Genomic DNA, 16,846 nt, shown 5'->3' with positions numbered 1-16,846 from the left:
TATCTCAGAAAGACAAGGGAGAGAGGAGGAGAGCTAGAGGGAAGAAAGGAAAGGGAAAGGGAAAACAAAGAAAGAGTGGAGGGGAGAAGTGAGAAGAAGAAAGATAAATGGTGGAAAAAAGGAAAATTGGAAACAAGGAAACAAGTAGAGGGTTAATGGAGTTAAGAAATGCACAGAGGAGAGAAAGGGAAGGTGTAACCTAAGTGAAAGGGAGAATATGTAGTTGGGTTGAAAAACATGTCTGGCAGAAGTTACATTGTAAAAATGACCTGAATCCAAGCCATTTGCCTCAAGTGGGGCAGGATTTCGTTAAAGCAATCTCTTGAAGTCTAAGGAAAGGCTTATAAAGAAGGGCCCAATTTCTCTTATTCTATCCTGTTCACCAAGTAGAGACTTTAGGGATATCTGTGAGACTACAGTCTTTAATCACACAACATATGCTTTTCATGACCATTTTCCAGCTCCCAACTAGGAGTGTGAAAACAACTTTACATGTTCAATATGGGAGGAAATGTAGTACTCCTGGAGAGAGGCTCAAACTTCCCTTCAAAATTACACTTTTTCCATCCCAATCTCCCACACCCTGCAACCTGATAGAGAGATTTCACAAAAGAATGATTGAAAGATCCAAGAAAGAGGAGAAAACGGGAATAGCAGTATTCCTTAGACACAAAATTTCCCTTTTTCATTTTCTCACTTCTTCCCATTTCTCCAGTCCACTGAAGAAGTCTATTTTTAAAGACAATAGCTCACTTTCCATCATTAAACTTCATTTAAAATGAGGGGAAAAATGACAAGATGAACACTGAAGGGGAAGGGTTAAAACCCCAGATCCAACCCCTATTCTATGTGGGGTCTCAGGCAAGCCTTCTGCCCTGATCCTCAGTTTCCCCATCTGTTAAAAGAAACTCATAAATCATTTTATTCCCAGGGAGGTTAGAATGAGTCAAAAATGAAAGTTTAACAAAACATACTTCTTGCTACTCCTAGGAGAGCTGTCACAAAAATATAAGTGTTATTCAGTAAGAAAAATCTGGGACGTAGAGTTAGAAAGAATAAGGAGAGAAACAGAGCAGTTTCAGCACTTCAGTGAGCTGGGCATGCAAGCAGATCCCATTGTACAAAACCAAAGCTCTGTAGCTGGTAGGACAAGCACCGTTGATTCTGGGGATGAGAGCTCCTGACTCTTTGCTATGCAGTTAACATGGAGGATGGAAGGCTGCTTAGCACAGACACCAGCTGCTGGCACTGAGCTACTCAAAGGAGTTTCCCTTTTCCTCTGGCTTTGCCTCCCCCAGCATCCACATCCCACCTTCACACCCTTCATCTGAGGGATTTCTTCTAGTTTGTCTCTTGGGGTGACAAAACCACCCCAAGAAAGTTGATACAGATATTTCAGGCATCAGAGCAGGTTATTAATCTTTGTATTTATCTGATCCAGGAAAGCTCTGGCCAAACTACAAAAGCAAAGCCAAGTTTGTACTGTGGAAATGAGTTCTGGAGCCAGAACTCTGGGGCTGGGTGATGGGCCAGAGGGAAGGAACAAGGTGGGGAAAGCAACAGAATACATATAGTCATAAGTGAAGGAAGCAAGGATTATATTGGCCCTAATATTCTAAGAAGAATAGGAACTTTGTCCAGGACTGCTAAGTCTGGCTGCCTCTTAAGTGCCTAAAAATCCATTCTCAGGTAGGAGAGACTAGGACTTTATTCACTGAGCAGATTGCTGGCAGGTACAGCTCCCTCTGTGTATTTCCCACCCACCCACAGCACCCTCTTTCAGTCTGTTGGAGCCAGCAAGAGCTGGTGATTAGGTAACTTTCTCTTCTCCCCTCCCTCGATGTGTTTATGAGATGCTAGAGATTGGCCAGGCTTGGTGAATGGGTTGGGCTGGTCCACAGTTTCTTAAGAGCTGAGCAAGAGACACAAGTCACTCACTCTATGAGGGGAACAATGGGTTTGATGCGAGTTGGGTCATTGTTTTTTTAATTTGAATTTTTTCTTTTAAAAGCGAGTCTCACTTCTTGTCTCCAAAAAAAAAAAAAAAAAAAAAAAAAAAAAGCCTCATAAGTTTTCCAGAGAGAGGTTGGCTCTCTGCCTTCTTGAAATCTGTCTTCTGCTGAACACATGGACTAGCTGTTCCTCAGGCTGCGTGACCACAGGCATGATGGTGTTAAGGTAGTGTTGTAGGCTGGGCATGATTCAGGCCAGGCTCGAGCTTCCAGTTCAGAATTAAAATAAAATTAATAGCTGTAATTATCAACAGTTAATAGTTTTTAAAATGGGTTTATACTTGGCCACCACAGGGAAAGGATTCAGTTGGGTGCTGTTCCTCAAAAGTGCTGGCTTTGTGGATTCAGACCACCAGGAAATGATGATGGATTTTAAGCCTTGGTCTCCTGGACAACTAAGTCTTCAGGGCCATTTTAACACCTTTTAAGGAAAAACTAACCTAATGTAAGTGGCAAATAAGGCTGCTATCACAAGTTAGGTGGTCTGTGTTATATCCTGTGACAGGCAGTATTTTAAAGGCCCTGAATCATTCAAATACTGACTGAGTCATCCCTACTGTCTGTGAGCACATGGGTGACACACTGCCTGGTGCAAAGATCTTCCATCATGACTGGAAAGCTCTTGTAAGTATTCAAGCTTCTGAAATCACATAAAATATTAAGTTCTTATAAGACATGTCCCGAGAGTGAGATTTTGGTTCTACATAATTGCCTTTTCCTTTGACCATATCTGCCAGAGAAAGATGTTCAGTGTTTTCACAATGTTCTATTCTCCTTTCATCCTTGGTTCCCAATGACAGCATCTCAGAAGCCTGATCCCCAGGTCACACAGTTATGAGTGAAGTTCTGAGCTGGGATTCTCAGGTCTCTCTTCTCCTGCAGACTCTTCTAAGCTTCTTGTAGGGGACAAAGTTGGGCTCTGCTTTTTTCTCATTCCCTCATGACCCCTGAAAAGAAGAACCAGAAAAGAATATGAGGACATTTGAGAGCAATCCCTAATTATCACATTGAAGCATCTAAGAAGTTATTTTCAATCTATTTATGGAAAGTGAAATGAATTGGGAAATTTCAGTCTTTGTTCTGCTAGCCAACAACTAGCTATCACCAGACAACTGGTAGTCAGCAAATGATGAGAAGTTAGGTAGGATGGGTGCAAGACTAGACTGAGAAGTAGGGGGTATATGGCAGGCACACAGCACAAAGCTAGCTGAGTCACAGAACCAGAACTGAAAGGGACTGCAGAGATCATATGATCCTATTCTTCCATGAACAGGAATCCTCTCTACAATACCCCCCAACAAATAGTCAATCATCCTTTATCACTATTTCCCGAGACAGTTCATTCTACTTTTTGTATAAGTTATAATTACTATTATACAGGACTGAAATCTGCCTCTGAAACTTTGTTAGTAAATTAGTTAGTAATTAGTAAAATTAGTAATTAATTGTTCATTTGTGTCTGACTCTACATCACTGGGATTTTCTTGGCATAGATATTAGAGTAGTTTGTCATTTCCTTTTTCAATGTGTCCCCATTTTACAGATGAGGAACTTGACAAGGATACTAGAGGGACTTGCCATTTCCTTCTCCAATCATTGTTATGGGCCAGAACTCTGAACTTGAAACAAGGATTCTTACAAGGTGCTAACTCAGTAGAATTGATAAAGACAATAGTTGTCTAGTTTAGCATGGTACTTAGTAGTTCTCTAAGTTCAGTATGATTGATTTAATCTTACAACAAATAATGGTTTCCTAGTGATATAATGATTGGTGTATACTCAGTGTAGAGCATATAAGCTGGGAGCCTTAGCTAGATTTATTCAGAGGGCAGAGAAGACAGGCAGGAGCTCAAGCTTTCAGAATCAAGGAGAGAGATTCATTCGATCTTCAGTCAGGCTCCTGGTGGCTCTCCTGGGGGACTGAGAGGCTCGGAGAGAGAGCTAGAGAAGACAAGCAGACTGGAGGCTGAAGTACAAGCTCTTGGACACAGATTTATTCATCCCATCTCACACCACCTTGGTGGCAGGCTCTCCTCCTCTATTTTCTCCACTGAAATCAGGACTCTGGAAGGTCTTTGAGAAAGCTAACCGGGCCCCAGGAAAGGAGACAAGACTTTGAAGGAGATAATAAAAGATTTGGACTTTAACCCTTGGCTACTCTTGTGGTGATTGCTGAACTGAAACGAAGGCTGTCCCCAGAGACCTCCAGAAAACCGAACCAAGAATATTACAAATCATGTTACATATGAAGAAACTGAGGCAAATAGGGTTGTTACTTTTGCAGATTCATACAGCTAATAAATGTCTGGACATGGATTAGAACTCAGATCTTCCTGACTCCAAACCCAGTGTCCTATCCACTAGTGCCACCCAGTTGCCCTACATAGTTAGTAATAGTAAAATAGTTAATAAACTGCTGTTAGTTCTGCTTTCTAAAACCAAGCAGAACAAACCTAATACCTCCAGAATATAAAAGCCTCTCATTAGAAAGAGTTATCATGTTTTTTAAGACCTAGTTAAGATCATGCTAAACATTCCCAGTTCTTTCAATTAACTTTGAAATGAGAGCATACACAAAAAAAGCATTATGCAACAGTTTAAAACAAGACAAATGTTAATTATCTTCATACAGAATGCCTTTATTGGCTCTTTACCATCTTGATTGTCTTCTGAACATACCCAAACCTAGACACCATCCTCCACCTGAGGATGGCAGAGGACTATCACCTCCCTAATGCAGAACACATTCATTTTTGTGTTTGTTGTGTTTGTTTTTCAAGGCAATTGGGGTTAAATGACTTGCCCAGGGTCACACAGCTAGCAAGTGTTAAGTGTCTGAGGTCAGATTTTTTAACTCAGGTCCTCTTAACTTCAGAGCTGAGGTTCTATCCACTGGACCATCTAGATGTTCCTAACACATTCACTTTTTTGGCTGTTCTATCATACTTGTTGACTCAGCTGGAGCTTGAAATACATAGATCTTGATTTTCAAATGAGCTATCATCTAGCCTGGGCAGCTAGGTGGTACAGTAGATGAAGCACCAAGTATAGAGTCAGGAAGATTCATCTTCATGAGTTAAAATCTGGCCACAAATACTTATTAGTTGTGTGACTCTGGGAAAGTAATTTAACTCTATTTACCTCAGTTTCTTCATCTGTAAAGTGATCTGAGAGGGAAATGGTCAATCCCTCTAGTATCTTTGTCAAGATAACCCCAAAATGGTCACAAGGAGTTGGATACAAGTGAAAAACAACTAAAAGAACAACAAATATCAAAGAAAATTGCTCTGATATCCTAGAACCACAGATTAAAATAGCAATTTAAAAAACCACCAATCACCCCCTAAAAGAGATCCCCAAATGAAAACCCCCAGGAACATTATAGCCAAACTCCCAGATCAAGAAAAAAATGTTGCAAGCAGCCAGAAAGAAAAAAAATCCATATATCATGAAGCCATAGTCAAGATTATATAGGAGTTAACAGTTTCTACATTAAAGAATCAGAGGGCATGGAAGCAAGGCAAAGAAGAATTATAACCAAGAGCCTATCCAGTGAAATTGAGTAGAATCTTTCAGGGGGAAAAATGCATGTTCAAAGAAGTAGAGGACTTTTAAGTATTCATGAGGGAAAAACCAGAGCTAAACAAAAAATCTGGTCTCTAAATACAAGACTCAAGAGACATATTAAAAGGTATAAAGGAAAGATAAAACATAAGGGATTCAATAAAGCTAAACTATTTGTTTCCCCTATATGGGAATATAGGGAACTTTTAATGATATCAGTATAAAGGATTATATTGACTGTATAAGGAAGGCAAGAGTAAATTATCTTGCATGAAGAGATGAGAAAGATCTTTTATAATGGGGGGAATGGGAGAGGAGGGCAATGAGCATCCCTTGAACCTTATAGTTGAGTATAGTTGGAAATAGAAATCTATCTTACTCTTATAGAGAAGTATCAAGGGAAAAGGGTAAGAAAAAGCAGGGGAAACTGACAGAAGAGAAAGCAGATTGGAGAAGATAGTAGTCAGAAACAAAACAAAGATAAGGAAGAAAGGGGGAAAGCAGAGAGAAAGATAAACAGTAGGAAAAATAGGATGGAAGGAAATACAGTTAGTAATCATAACAGTGAGTGCAAATGGATGAACTCATCCATAAAACAGCAGAGTGGAATAAAAACCAAAGAATGCTATAGTTCTCTGATTTTTTGGTTTTTTGTTTGTTTACAAAAAATACATTGAAGCAGAGAGATACACATAAATTAAAGGTCAGGGGGTGAAGCAGAAACTATTATGTTTCAGATGAAATTTTTAAAAGCAAGAATAGTAATCATGTTCTCAGACAAAGCAAAAGCAAAAATAGATCTAATTAAAAGCGATAAAGAAATAATGTCAATACTAACTGTATATATAAGTAGTATAACATCCACATTCTTTTTTTTAATATTTAAATGAAAATTTAGTAATATTTTATATAATTACATGACTAATTTAATCACCATATAATCTTTTTTTATGCAATGTAATATTAAAATTTTTAAAGAAGGTTAAGTGAATTATAGGAGGAAACAGATGGTAAAACTATACTAACAGCAGATCTCAACTTTTCCTTTTCAGCACTAGATAAATCTAACCACAAAATAAAAAAGAAAGAAATTAGAGAGGTTTAATAGAATTTTAGAAAAGTTAGATATGATGGACCTAAGGAGAAAACTGAATGAAAGAAAAAATAATAAAATTCTTTCTCAGCAGTATATTGCACCTACACAAAGACTGATCATGAATTAAGACATTAAAAAAAAAAACAAAAACAAAACCAAAAAAAAAAAAAAACCCTCACAATCAAATGTAGAAAGGCAGAAATACTAAATCCTTCCTTTACAGATCATAATACAATAAATACATTCAATAAAGAGCACAGGAAAGAAAAGATTTAAAATTAATTGGAAACCAAATAATTTAATCCTAATTGAAACAAATCATAGAAGCAACTGATAATTTCATTAAAGGTAAGGATAATAATGAGACAACATACCAAAATTTATGAGATGAAGCCAAAGTAGAAATTAGAGGAAATTGTCTCTCTCTAAACTCAGACATCAATAAAACAGAAAAAGAGCAGATCAAAGAATCGAGCATGCAAGTTAAAAAATATTGGAAAAAGAAAAAAAATTTTCCAATTAAACATCAAATTGGAAATCTTAAAAATAATAAATTGAAAGAAAATACTGAGATAATAAAAATAGGAAATAGTTTATGAAAAAACCATTAAGATAGATAAACCAATGATTAATTTTATTTAAAAAGAAAAAAGAAAACCAAAGGAGCAATATCAAAAATTAAAAGGGTAAATTCACCACCAGTGAAGAGGAAATTACAACAATTATTAGGAACTATTTTGCCTTATTATATGCCAATGTATCTGACAATCTAAAGCAAAATCTATGAACATTTACAAAAATATAAAATGCCCAGGTTAATAGAAAATAAAATATTTACCCCATCTTAGAAAAAGAAATAGAGAAATCCATCAATGAAGTGGCTAAAAGAAAAATCACCAAGTCCAAATAAATTCTACCAAACATTTAAAGAACAATTTATTCTAATACTCTATAAACCATTTGGAAAAACATTTGGAGATCTGCTAAATTCCTTTTATGCAACAAATGTGGTGCTGATACCTAAACCAGGAAGATCTAAAACAGAAAAAAACAAAAAACAAAAAACAAAACTACAGACCAATTTCTTTTATGAATAGTGATGCAAAATTTTTAAATAAAATACTAACAAAGAGATTACAGCAATATGTAACAAGAATCATACACTTTGACCAGGTGGGATTTATACCAGGAATGCAGAACTGATTCGATATTACAGAACTATGACCATGACTGACCATAACAATAACAAAACTAATAGAAATCATGATTATCTCAACAGATGCAGATTACACAAAGCTGGGAATGAGAGTGAACACACTGGATAACAGAGTCAGGATCCAAATGTCAAGATCCAAAAAGTCTAAAACAGAGGGTCAAATCCATTAAGATGAAATTAAATAGGGATAAATGAAAAGTCTTGAACTTAGATACAAAAAAGTCAACTTCAGAAATATAAGACAGGGGGCAGCTAGGTGGCGCAGTGGATAGAGCACCAGCCCTGAATTCAGGAGGACCCGAGTTCAAATCTGACCTCAGACACTTAACACTTTCTAGCTGTGTGACCCTGGGCAAGTCACTTAACCCCAGCCTTTAAAAAAAAAAAAAAAAGAAATATAAGACAGACACACATAGCTAGGCAACAGTTTCTTTAAAATAAAATAACATACGTCCAAAATGTGACATAATAACCAAAAAAAGCATATGAGATGTTGGGATATATTGAGAGGCATAGCTTCTAGGAAGAGGCAGGTAGTAGTTTCACTGAACTCTGGCCTATCAGGTATCACCTAGAGTACTATATTTGGGTCTGAGTGCCATAGTGTATGGAGGATATTGATAACTTGCAGACTTGTTTGTATTAGTACTACCAAGGTGAGGAACCTTGAGTTCATGTCATATAAGATCACAGAGAATTTTTTAAAAAAGATTCAAAGAGACATAATAGCTAGCTCCAAATAGCCAAAGGGTGGATGTGTAGAGAGTATAGACTTTCTTTTTGGTCCCAGAAAATATTACAAAGAGCAGTAGGCTGAAGTTAGAAAGAGGTAATTTAGACTTGATTTAAGATACCCTCTCAACACTTCCCAGAAGTGGAAATGAAAGTGCTTCCTCACAGCACATGGTGAATTTCCCCTTCCTTTAGGGAACTCTTTAGGCAGAAGCTAGATGACCACTTGTTGAGTACATAATAAAAAGAATTTCTTTAGGATATTCTATAACTCTTGTTAAATCCACTGACCTATAATGTAAACAGAATGTTCTTTCTCTCTTTGAAAACTGGAACAACTTATGGTACTTGAGAAGGGAAAAGGAAGGAGAAAGTAGAGTAATGGACAGAAGAAGAGGGAAGTGAGGGGAAGAAAGGAAAATAGAAGGAAGGAGAGTCCTATAGAACTCCAGTTCTCCATGATCTTATAAGTATCATTGAAGTGGCTCAACAATGACATCTGCCCAGTTCTTTCAGTATTCTGGGATATAGTTTGTCCGGGACTTTTAAAGTGAACTCATCAAGAGGCAACTAGATGCTTTCGTACTATTTTTCATCTTTTCTTTGGTTTCAATTTCCTCTTAAGTCATTTTTTTGCTCTATCCTTTCAAATCTAAAGGATTATTCTCCTTGTCATGAAAAGAAAACCAGGAGAAAAATAAAAGGCGAGAAGTTAAGCTTTCTCTCTTGCCCATTATCATCTTTTGATTCAATCAGAGCAATGATTTTATCCCACTCAATTGGCACAACCCACTACTTTGAAAATGCTCAATGTTCCAAAGGATTACATCTTACTTTCATAAATATTGTCTGACACCCAGCACTATGAGAATGCAACTATCTTAGTTTGACAGTACTGTTCATTTCAGGACCTCAAATTATCCTGTCTTAGGAACTGTTTAGTAGAAAAAATTAAATGCAAGTTAGGAGGTAGCAAGGCTGTGGACCAAATGAGCTAGGAAAATGAGGGAACCTCCTTTGACCAGAAATCTTTAAATATAGATGATAAAGAGGGCTTAGCCCTCTTAAAGACAGAGGATAAACAAGCTTCTGATCTAAGACACACAGCAGGTTGTGGCAGTGCTACCAATGGGAGGAGGCAATGGGGTGCTATGTGAAGAGCCCAGGATTTGAGTTTGAGGATCTTTATCCCCATCTCCAATCTTCTACATATTGTCAGGGTGCTCTAAGACAAGCCACTTAATCTTCCTAACTTTCAGTTTCCTCACCTGAAAAATGAAGGAGTTGGACCAGATAACGGCTAAGGTACTTTCTTGCTCTAAAAGCTCTGAAAGCCTATGAATTCAGTTGGCCTGACTGCCACTGTGGAGGTGCTAAGCTGCTCACTCTCTCCATGGCAACCACAGTCCCATTTGGATTCCCACAATGGAGCTAGCTAGTCTATTGTTGCATGGCCCATTCTAAAATCTCCAATCTGCTATTGGCCTAGTCTCCCATTGTAGTACCACCTTGAACTTCAACCTTCCATAGAGAGAGGTGGAACAAAGCAAATCTATATAATTATCATTTTATGGGCACTAACCCTGGCTGGCTCTTCCCCTCCCTCTCTTTTTTAATAAAGCTTCTTATTTTCAAAGCATACGTATAGATAGTTTTTGACATTTATCCTTGAAAAACCTTGTGTTTCAAATTTTTTTTTCTCTCTTCCTTCCCCCCACCCCTTCCCTTAGATGGTAAATAATCCAATATATGTTAAACATGTGCAGTTCTTCTATGCGTATTTCCATAATTATCATGCTGCCCAAGAAAAATCAGATCAAAAAGAAAAAAAAAGAGAGAGAAAGAAAACAAAATGCAAGCAAACAATAACAAAAGTGAAAACTATGTTGTGGATCCACACTCACTGGAACTGGCCTAAATCATCTCATGGTTGAAAAGAGCCTCGTCTATCAGAATTGATCATCGTGTAATCTTGTTACTGTATACAATGATCTTCTGATTCTGCTCACTTCACTTAGCACCAGTTCATCTAAGTCTCTTCAGGCCTCTCTGAAATCATCTTGCTGATCATTTCTTACAGAACAATAAAATTCCATAACATTCATATACGATAACTTTTTCAGCCATTCTCCAACTAATGGGAATCCCCTTAGTTTTTAGTTCATTGAAAAAGGACTGTTACAAACATTTTTGCACATGTGGATCCTTTTCCCTCTTTTATGATCTCTTTGGGATACAGGCCCAGTAGAGACATTTCTGGATCAAAAGGTATGCATAGTTTGATAGTCCTTTGGGCATATAGTTCCATAATGCTCTCAAGATCAGTTTGCAATTCTGCCAACAATGTATTAGTATCCCAGTTTTCCTAACCTCTCCAACATTCATCATTATCTTTTCCTGTCATCTTAGCCAATCTGAGAGGTGTATAGTAATACCTCAGAGTTGTCTTAATTTGCATTTCTCTGATCAATAATGATTTAGAGCACCTTTTCATATGACTGGAAATGGTTTTAATATCTTTGTCTGAAAATTGTCTGTTCATATCCTTCGATCATTTATCAATTGGAGAATGGCTTGTATTCTTATAAATTTGAGCCAATTCTCTATTTATCTTAGATATGAGCCTGGCTGGCTTTTTAATGCAATTACCCCATAACAGGGCAAGTACAGTCATTTCCCTGTGGGAGAATAGGAGTAAGAAGAATCTAGACATATATTCTCATTCATATCCTACCTACCTCTCTTGACCTGATGGCTGTGGCTTGGCACATTCAGGAGTCCTCCGGATATATTCTCGGGATCGAATGTCTGCCTGAAATATATATATTTAAGTTGAACAAAAGTAGAAAAGAGATAGAACTAGCTGAAATTCTGAATTTTCTGATTTCTTTCCAAGAACAGGTTTTTTCCTAACCTTGACAAACAAGAACAAAAGATTATCATGTTGACTCATTTTATGTTTGATATTGATTAAGTAAAGTAAGACAGTATAATATGGGAGTAAATTAGTTAGAAATTTTAGTTCTCTCCAACATTCGTTCATTCATACATTAATCCATTCATTCAAAGAATAATATTTAATATTTAGTATGTGTAAGACACTTAAAGAGTCTTATCTTTAGATGCTAACTATTAAGCTAGGGCATAAAATAAGGAAGAGTTAATAGACAAAGTGATTTTTTATTTTTCAGATATTACATATTTTCGTCTGAACATGTAGTACTCATAGTTTCTGCAAATAAAAAGCTGGCAACATTTTTGTTCATGCTTTTGAAATAAAACATTTTAAAGATATCTTTAAATTCACCCTAGTTACTAACTCATCTTTGTATAAAGAATGTTTTAAGTGCCATAAGAGAAGCTTGAGAAAAGTACAATGAGAGTTTAGAGATGAGAGGAGTGTTTTCTGATTTGGGAAATCCAAGGCTTCATAAACATTTGAATGGAGCCTCAAAAGATACAATTTCACTGGATTCCAACAGGTGCAAATAATGAAGGTTGAAGGGAGGGTATTCCAAGCATAGGGAATGGCAGAAGTAAGGGTGATGAGAGAGAATACAAGATGTATTTGGAGGATATGCGCACACAATTTGTGCAGAGGAAATGTGGGACATAAGGATGAAAAAGAAGGTTGGAATTATACCATTCAAACTCTTGAAGACTAGCCCAGGGAATCTGGACTATATTTGGTTGGTTATTCGAAACCACTAACAAATTTTAAGCAAAATTGTGACATGATCAGAACTGTTATTTAGGAAGATTGTCCTGGCAATAAAATGCAAGAAGGACTGCAATTGGAAATAGATACTGTGGTCAAGAGGATGAGATTAAAAAACAAACAAACAAAAAGCTATTGCAACAGACCATTCATGAGGTGCAAAGAACCTGAATTGTAGTAGTTGTAGTGGGAATGCTAAGGAAAGGTATAGAAACATGAAACATTTTTAAGAAGGAATAGAAAGGATTTGGTGACTAATTTAGTGTGGGAAACAAAGGAAATTAATCAAAGATGTCTCTGAAGTTTTAATGTTGAATTCAACTGTTTTCTGTCACTGTTTACTATTTACTATAACATGTATCATTATTTCCCAACAAATCCCATGTTTTACTAGGCCCATCTGCCCAATTTACCACATATAAATACTATATACCTATTCCTATGAACCTTTCTTTGCACCTTCTAATTAACCAGCATTCATTAAGCTCTCACTATGTGTCAGGCAATATGCTAAAAACTAGAGATAAAAAAGGGCAAAGAAAGGCAAAAACAATCTTTGCCCTCAAATTCTTATGGTGAAGACAACATGTATATAAGTAAGCACATATCATAAACAGGCAGTATAGAAAAAAAGATTCTAGTAACTAGGGTGCCAGGGGGAAAGGGGCTCAATTCTAGGGGAGTTTTGCAGAAGTTAGCCTTTGAGCTGAGTCTGGAAAGAAGCAAGGGAAGCTAAGAGGTGAAAGGCAGGAGGGAGAGCAAAGGGAGAAGAACAATATGGGAATCAGCAAGTTTTGTTGAAAGAAGTGCTGCTTGAACTGAGCCTTGAAAGGAGGCAAAGAGATAGATGTGAGAAAAAAGAATATTAAAGGCATCTGCAAAGGCACAGAGCTGTAAGATGGCATGTTATACAAAATGAACAAGCAATCCAATTTGTTAGAGTGTAAAGCATGGGAGGAGAAGTAATATATAATATATAATCAACTAGGAAGGATGTCGGCAGATGCTGAGGAATTTGTATTTTAACCTTAGGTCAGTGGAGAGCTACTGAAACTTCCCGAGGAGAAGAGTAACACATTAGGATCTATATCTCAGGAATACTGATTTGACATATTTAAAGACGTAGCAACTCATTAAAGCACTGACCAGCCACTCTCTGAAAGGACCAATGATAAAACATGCTACCTACTGACTGAGAGGTGATGAAATCAAAATGAAGAATCAAATATATATTTTTAGACACAGTCAATTCAGGAATCAACTTTGCTTGACTGTGTGTGTGTGTGTGGGGGGGGGGGTTTTGTTTTTTGGGTTTTTTTTTTTTTTTTTTTTTTTTTTTGCTGAGGCAATTGATTTGTTAAGTGACTTGCCCAGGGTCACACAGCTAGGAAGTGTTAAGTGTCTGAGACCAGATTGAACTCGGGTCCTCCTGAATTCAGGGCTGGTGCTCCATCCACTGGGCCATCTAGCTGCCCCTAAATCCTTCTTTAAAAAAAAAAAAAAAAAAAAAAAAAAAAAAAAAAAAAAAAAGGAATATCAAATTGGTAGCTATGTGGAGCATAGGTTATAGAAGAGAGAACCTGAATTCAAGGATATCAATTTAAAGGAGTAGATGATCTGAAGGGTAGAACTAGAAAAAGAGGAGAAGGAACTTAACAATGGATTTCCTCAGTATTTTCAGTAAAGCATGAAGTGACATCCTTTGCTAAGAGACTCTTCACAATCTACAGCCATCTTAAATCTTTAGCATACACAGTCCATACTTGTACATTTTTGATATTCCAAAGCCAGACTGGACTGCCTCTTGAACGTGCCTTCTGCTCTCATGCCTCCCTGTCTTTTGTTCATGTTTTCTCTATACTTAAAATGCCCACCTTCTACCATCTTTGTTTAAAGTCCTATGTTAGGTTCTTACTAAGTGCTAAGTCGGTACTTAACAATTCTCTAGTTCTGGCCTTTACTGGGAGTTTTACTTGTGAACTCCTGGGGAGGAGCTTGAATGCTTAGGAGGAGCAAGTTCATTGGTTGAAGTAATTTTTCCCACAAGCCCTTGTGTTATCCCACGCCCATTCTCTGGGAGGATAAAAGAGGGCGGCACTCCAGAGATAGAGAAGAGTCTCTGTTCTAGGTCAGAGTTAGAGCGGCTCTCTGGTAGAGAGAGAGACTTGAGGCAGCTCTCTGCAGGAAAGAAGAGTCTCTACATGAGGTCAGAGTTGGCGGCAACTGTCTAGAAACAAGGGCTCTCTACAGGAAGAAGAGTCTGGCCGGGAGATTGAGGTGAGACAGCAGATCTCCCAGAGAGCGATCGGCAGCTTCTGGAGACAACAGAACATTACAATTTGGCGCCCACAACGTGGGGCAAGGACTTATCCTTATCCTGAGCCCTTCAGAGGAGCTAGGCCAGACCATCGCAGACCTACCCATCTTTTAAAGACCATCTGAAATGATAAAGAAGATGAGAGTTCAGGCAGCAATTCAGCTGAAATCTCCCAACTCTAAACAACTTTAAAACAACTCTTCAATTCAAATTTTGGGGCAGCAGAGCCAATAAAAGGTCAAAGTGAAATATTTTCCCAGCCTAAGACAACTTGGAAGGTCAGCACAAGAATGTGATACCAGGCTGGGGGCCCATCCAGAGAACAGTGAACAAAGTCCCAACACTAGCAGCAGACATTGTAGATGACCGTTCTGGTGGCCACAGCTGCTTTAGGAGCTCTGAGCCCAGAGACAATAAGGCAAGGGTTGGACAATGGTCAGAAAGCTGGCAGCTGACACAGTGAGTCTTAGTTCCAGAGTACAGAGGAGCACTTGTCTCATGGGAGCAGAGGCTCTGATCACAGTCACAGGGTAGAGAGAAGCACTAGGGCTTGTGATTCCAGGAGAAGAAACCTGATCAAAATTCCAGGCCATTAATCCAGAGGAGTACTAGTTTTGTTTTGTTTTGTTTTGGCTGCAGGGATCAAAGGCCCTTCCTGGGTAAAGGCTGAAGCAGACCAGGAAAGCGATGATTACCCCTCTCCCCATATTACACTACCTTGGGAGCACCAAAAACTTGCAGATGTCCAAAACTAGCTCTGAAAGCAGCATTATGGAAAAGCTTAAAGCTTAGGACACCACCACTAGGTAAGCAGAGCCCAACTTTAATATAAAGTTCAAAGTCAAGAAAAAGGCAATCAAACAACAACAAAAAAAAACTTTATCATAAAAAGCTACTACAGTGGCAGTAAAGAACAAGACACAAACTCAGAAGAAGGCAATTATGTGAAAACAACTACAACCAAAGCCTCAAAGAAAAATTCTAACTGGACACAAAACCAATAAGAATTCCCGAAAGATAAAATGATAAGAGTAGCAGAGGAAAATTGTGAAAAGAAATGAGAATGATGCAATAAAATTATGAAAAGAAAATTTACAGTTCAACAAAAAAAAAAAAGCACACATACACCCTGAAGAAAAAAACACTTTAAAAAATAGAATTGGCCTAATGATAAAAGAGGCATTGAGAAAAAGAACTCCTTAAAAAGCATAATAGGCCAAATGGAAAAAAGGCACAAGAATTCAATGAAGAAAATAAATCTTTAGAAATTAGAATTGGGAAGTGGAAGTTAATAACTGTATGAGAAATCAATAAACAATCAACCCAAGTAAAAAAGAATGAAAAAATAGAAGAAAATGTGAAATATCTCACTAGAAAAACAACTGATCTGGAAATTAGTTGAAGAATTATTGAACTAACTGAAAGCCATGATCAAAAAGCCAGCTTAGACATCATATTTTAATAAATTATAAAGGATAACTGCTCCAATCAATATCTTAGATCCAATGGATAAACTAGCAATTAAAAGAATCCACCTATCACTTCCCAAAGAGATCCCAAAATAAAAATTCCAAGGGATATTCTAGCCAAATTCCAGATATCCTAGGTCAAAGAAAAAAATATTGCAAGCAGCCAAAAAGAAACAATTCAAATACCATGAAATAATAGTCAGAATCACAAAGATTTAACAGCTTCCATGTTAAAGGAATGGGGGATCTTGGAATATAATATTCCAGAAGGCAAAGGAGTTAACAACTTACAACCAAGAATAATCTACCCAACAAAATTGACTAGAATTCTTCAGGGGAAAAAATAGACATCTGATGAAACAGAGAACTTGAAAGCATTCCTAATGAAACGATTATAGCTGAATAAGAAAATCTGATATTTGAACACAAGACTCAAGAGGAGAATAAAAAGATAAACATGAAAAAGTAATTATAAGGGACTCAATGGAGATAAACTGTTTACATTTCTATATGGAAAATGATACAAGTAATTTCTAAGAATTTTATCACTATAAGGGTAGAAGAAATCTGTACAAGGACTGAGTATAATGGATTATGTTGGGATGATCTAAAAAATTTTAAAGGTAAGAAAGAGGCTCACATAAAAGTGTAATAGGAAGAGCTTTTATAAATGAAGGGGGAAATGGAGGTTGGGGGTGAAATATGCTTAAATCTCACTTTTT

The 16,846-nt window shown here is 37.2% G+C and overlaps 1 protein-coding gene across 4 annotated transcripts in view; it reads right to left on the bottom strand.

Annotated features, from left to right (window-relative positions):
• Nucleotides 1–1,690: 1,690 nt before the first annotated feature.
• Nucleotides 1,691–16,846, bottom strand: part of ENDOV (endonuclease V) — a 50,470-nt gene continuing 35,314 nt past the window's right edge. For 3 of the 4 annotated variants that reach the window (XM_074260360.1, XM_074260356.1, XM_074260357.1), the window contains 2 exons: nt 11,359–11,432; nt 1,691–2,959 (listed from right to left, as the gene is read on the bottom strand). In XM_074260360.1, coding sequence (XP_074116461.1) covers nt 11,392–11,432 — 41 coding nt within the window. In that variant the 3' untranslated portion in view covers nt 1,691–2,959; nt 11,359–11,391. Of the gene's footprint in view, nt 2,960–11,358; nt 11,433–16,846 lie in introns of those variants that run through there. The other variant, XM_074260358.1, reaches the window with a different exon arrangement.

Source organism: Sminthopsis crassicaudata, chromosome 4 (genome assembly GCF_048593235.1).
Source record: "Sminthopsis crassicaudata isolate SCR6 chromosome 4, ASM4859323v1, whole genome shotgun sequence".
Lineage (NCBI taxonomy): Eukaryota > Metazoa > Chordata > Mammalia > Dasyuromorphia > Dasyuridae > Sminthopsis > Sminthopsis crassicaudata.
This window is presented reverse-complemented; position numbering and strand designations above follow the sequence as displayed.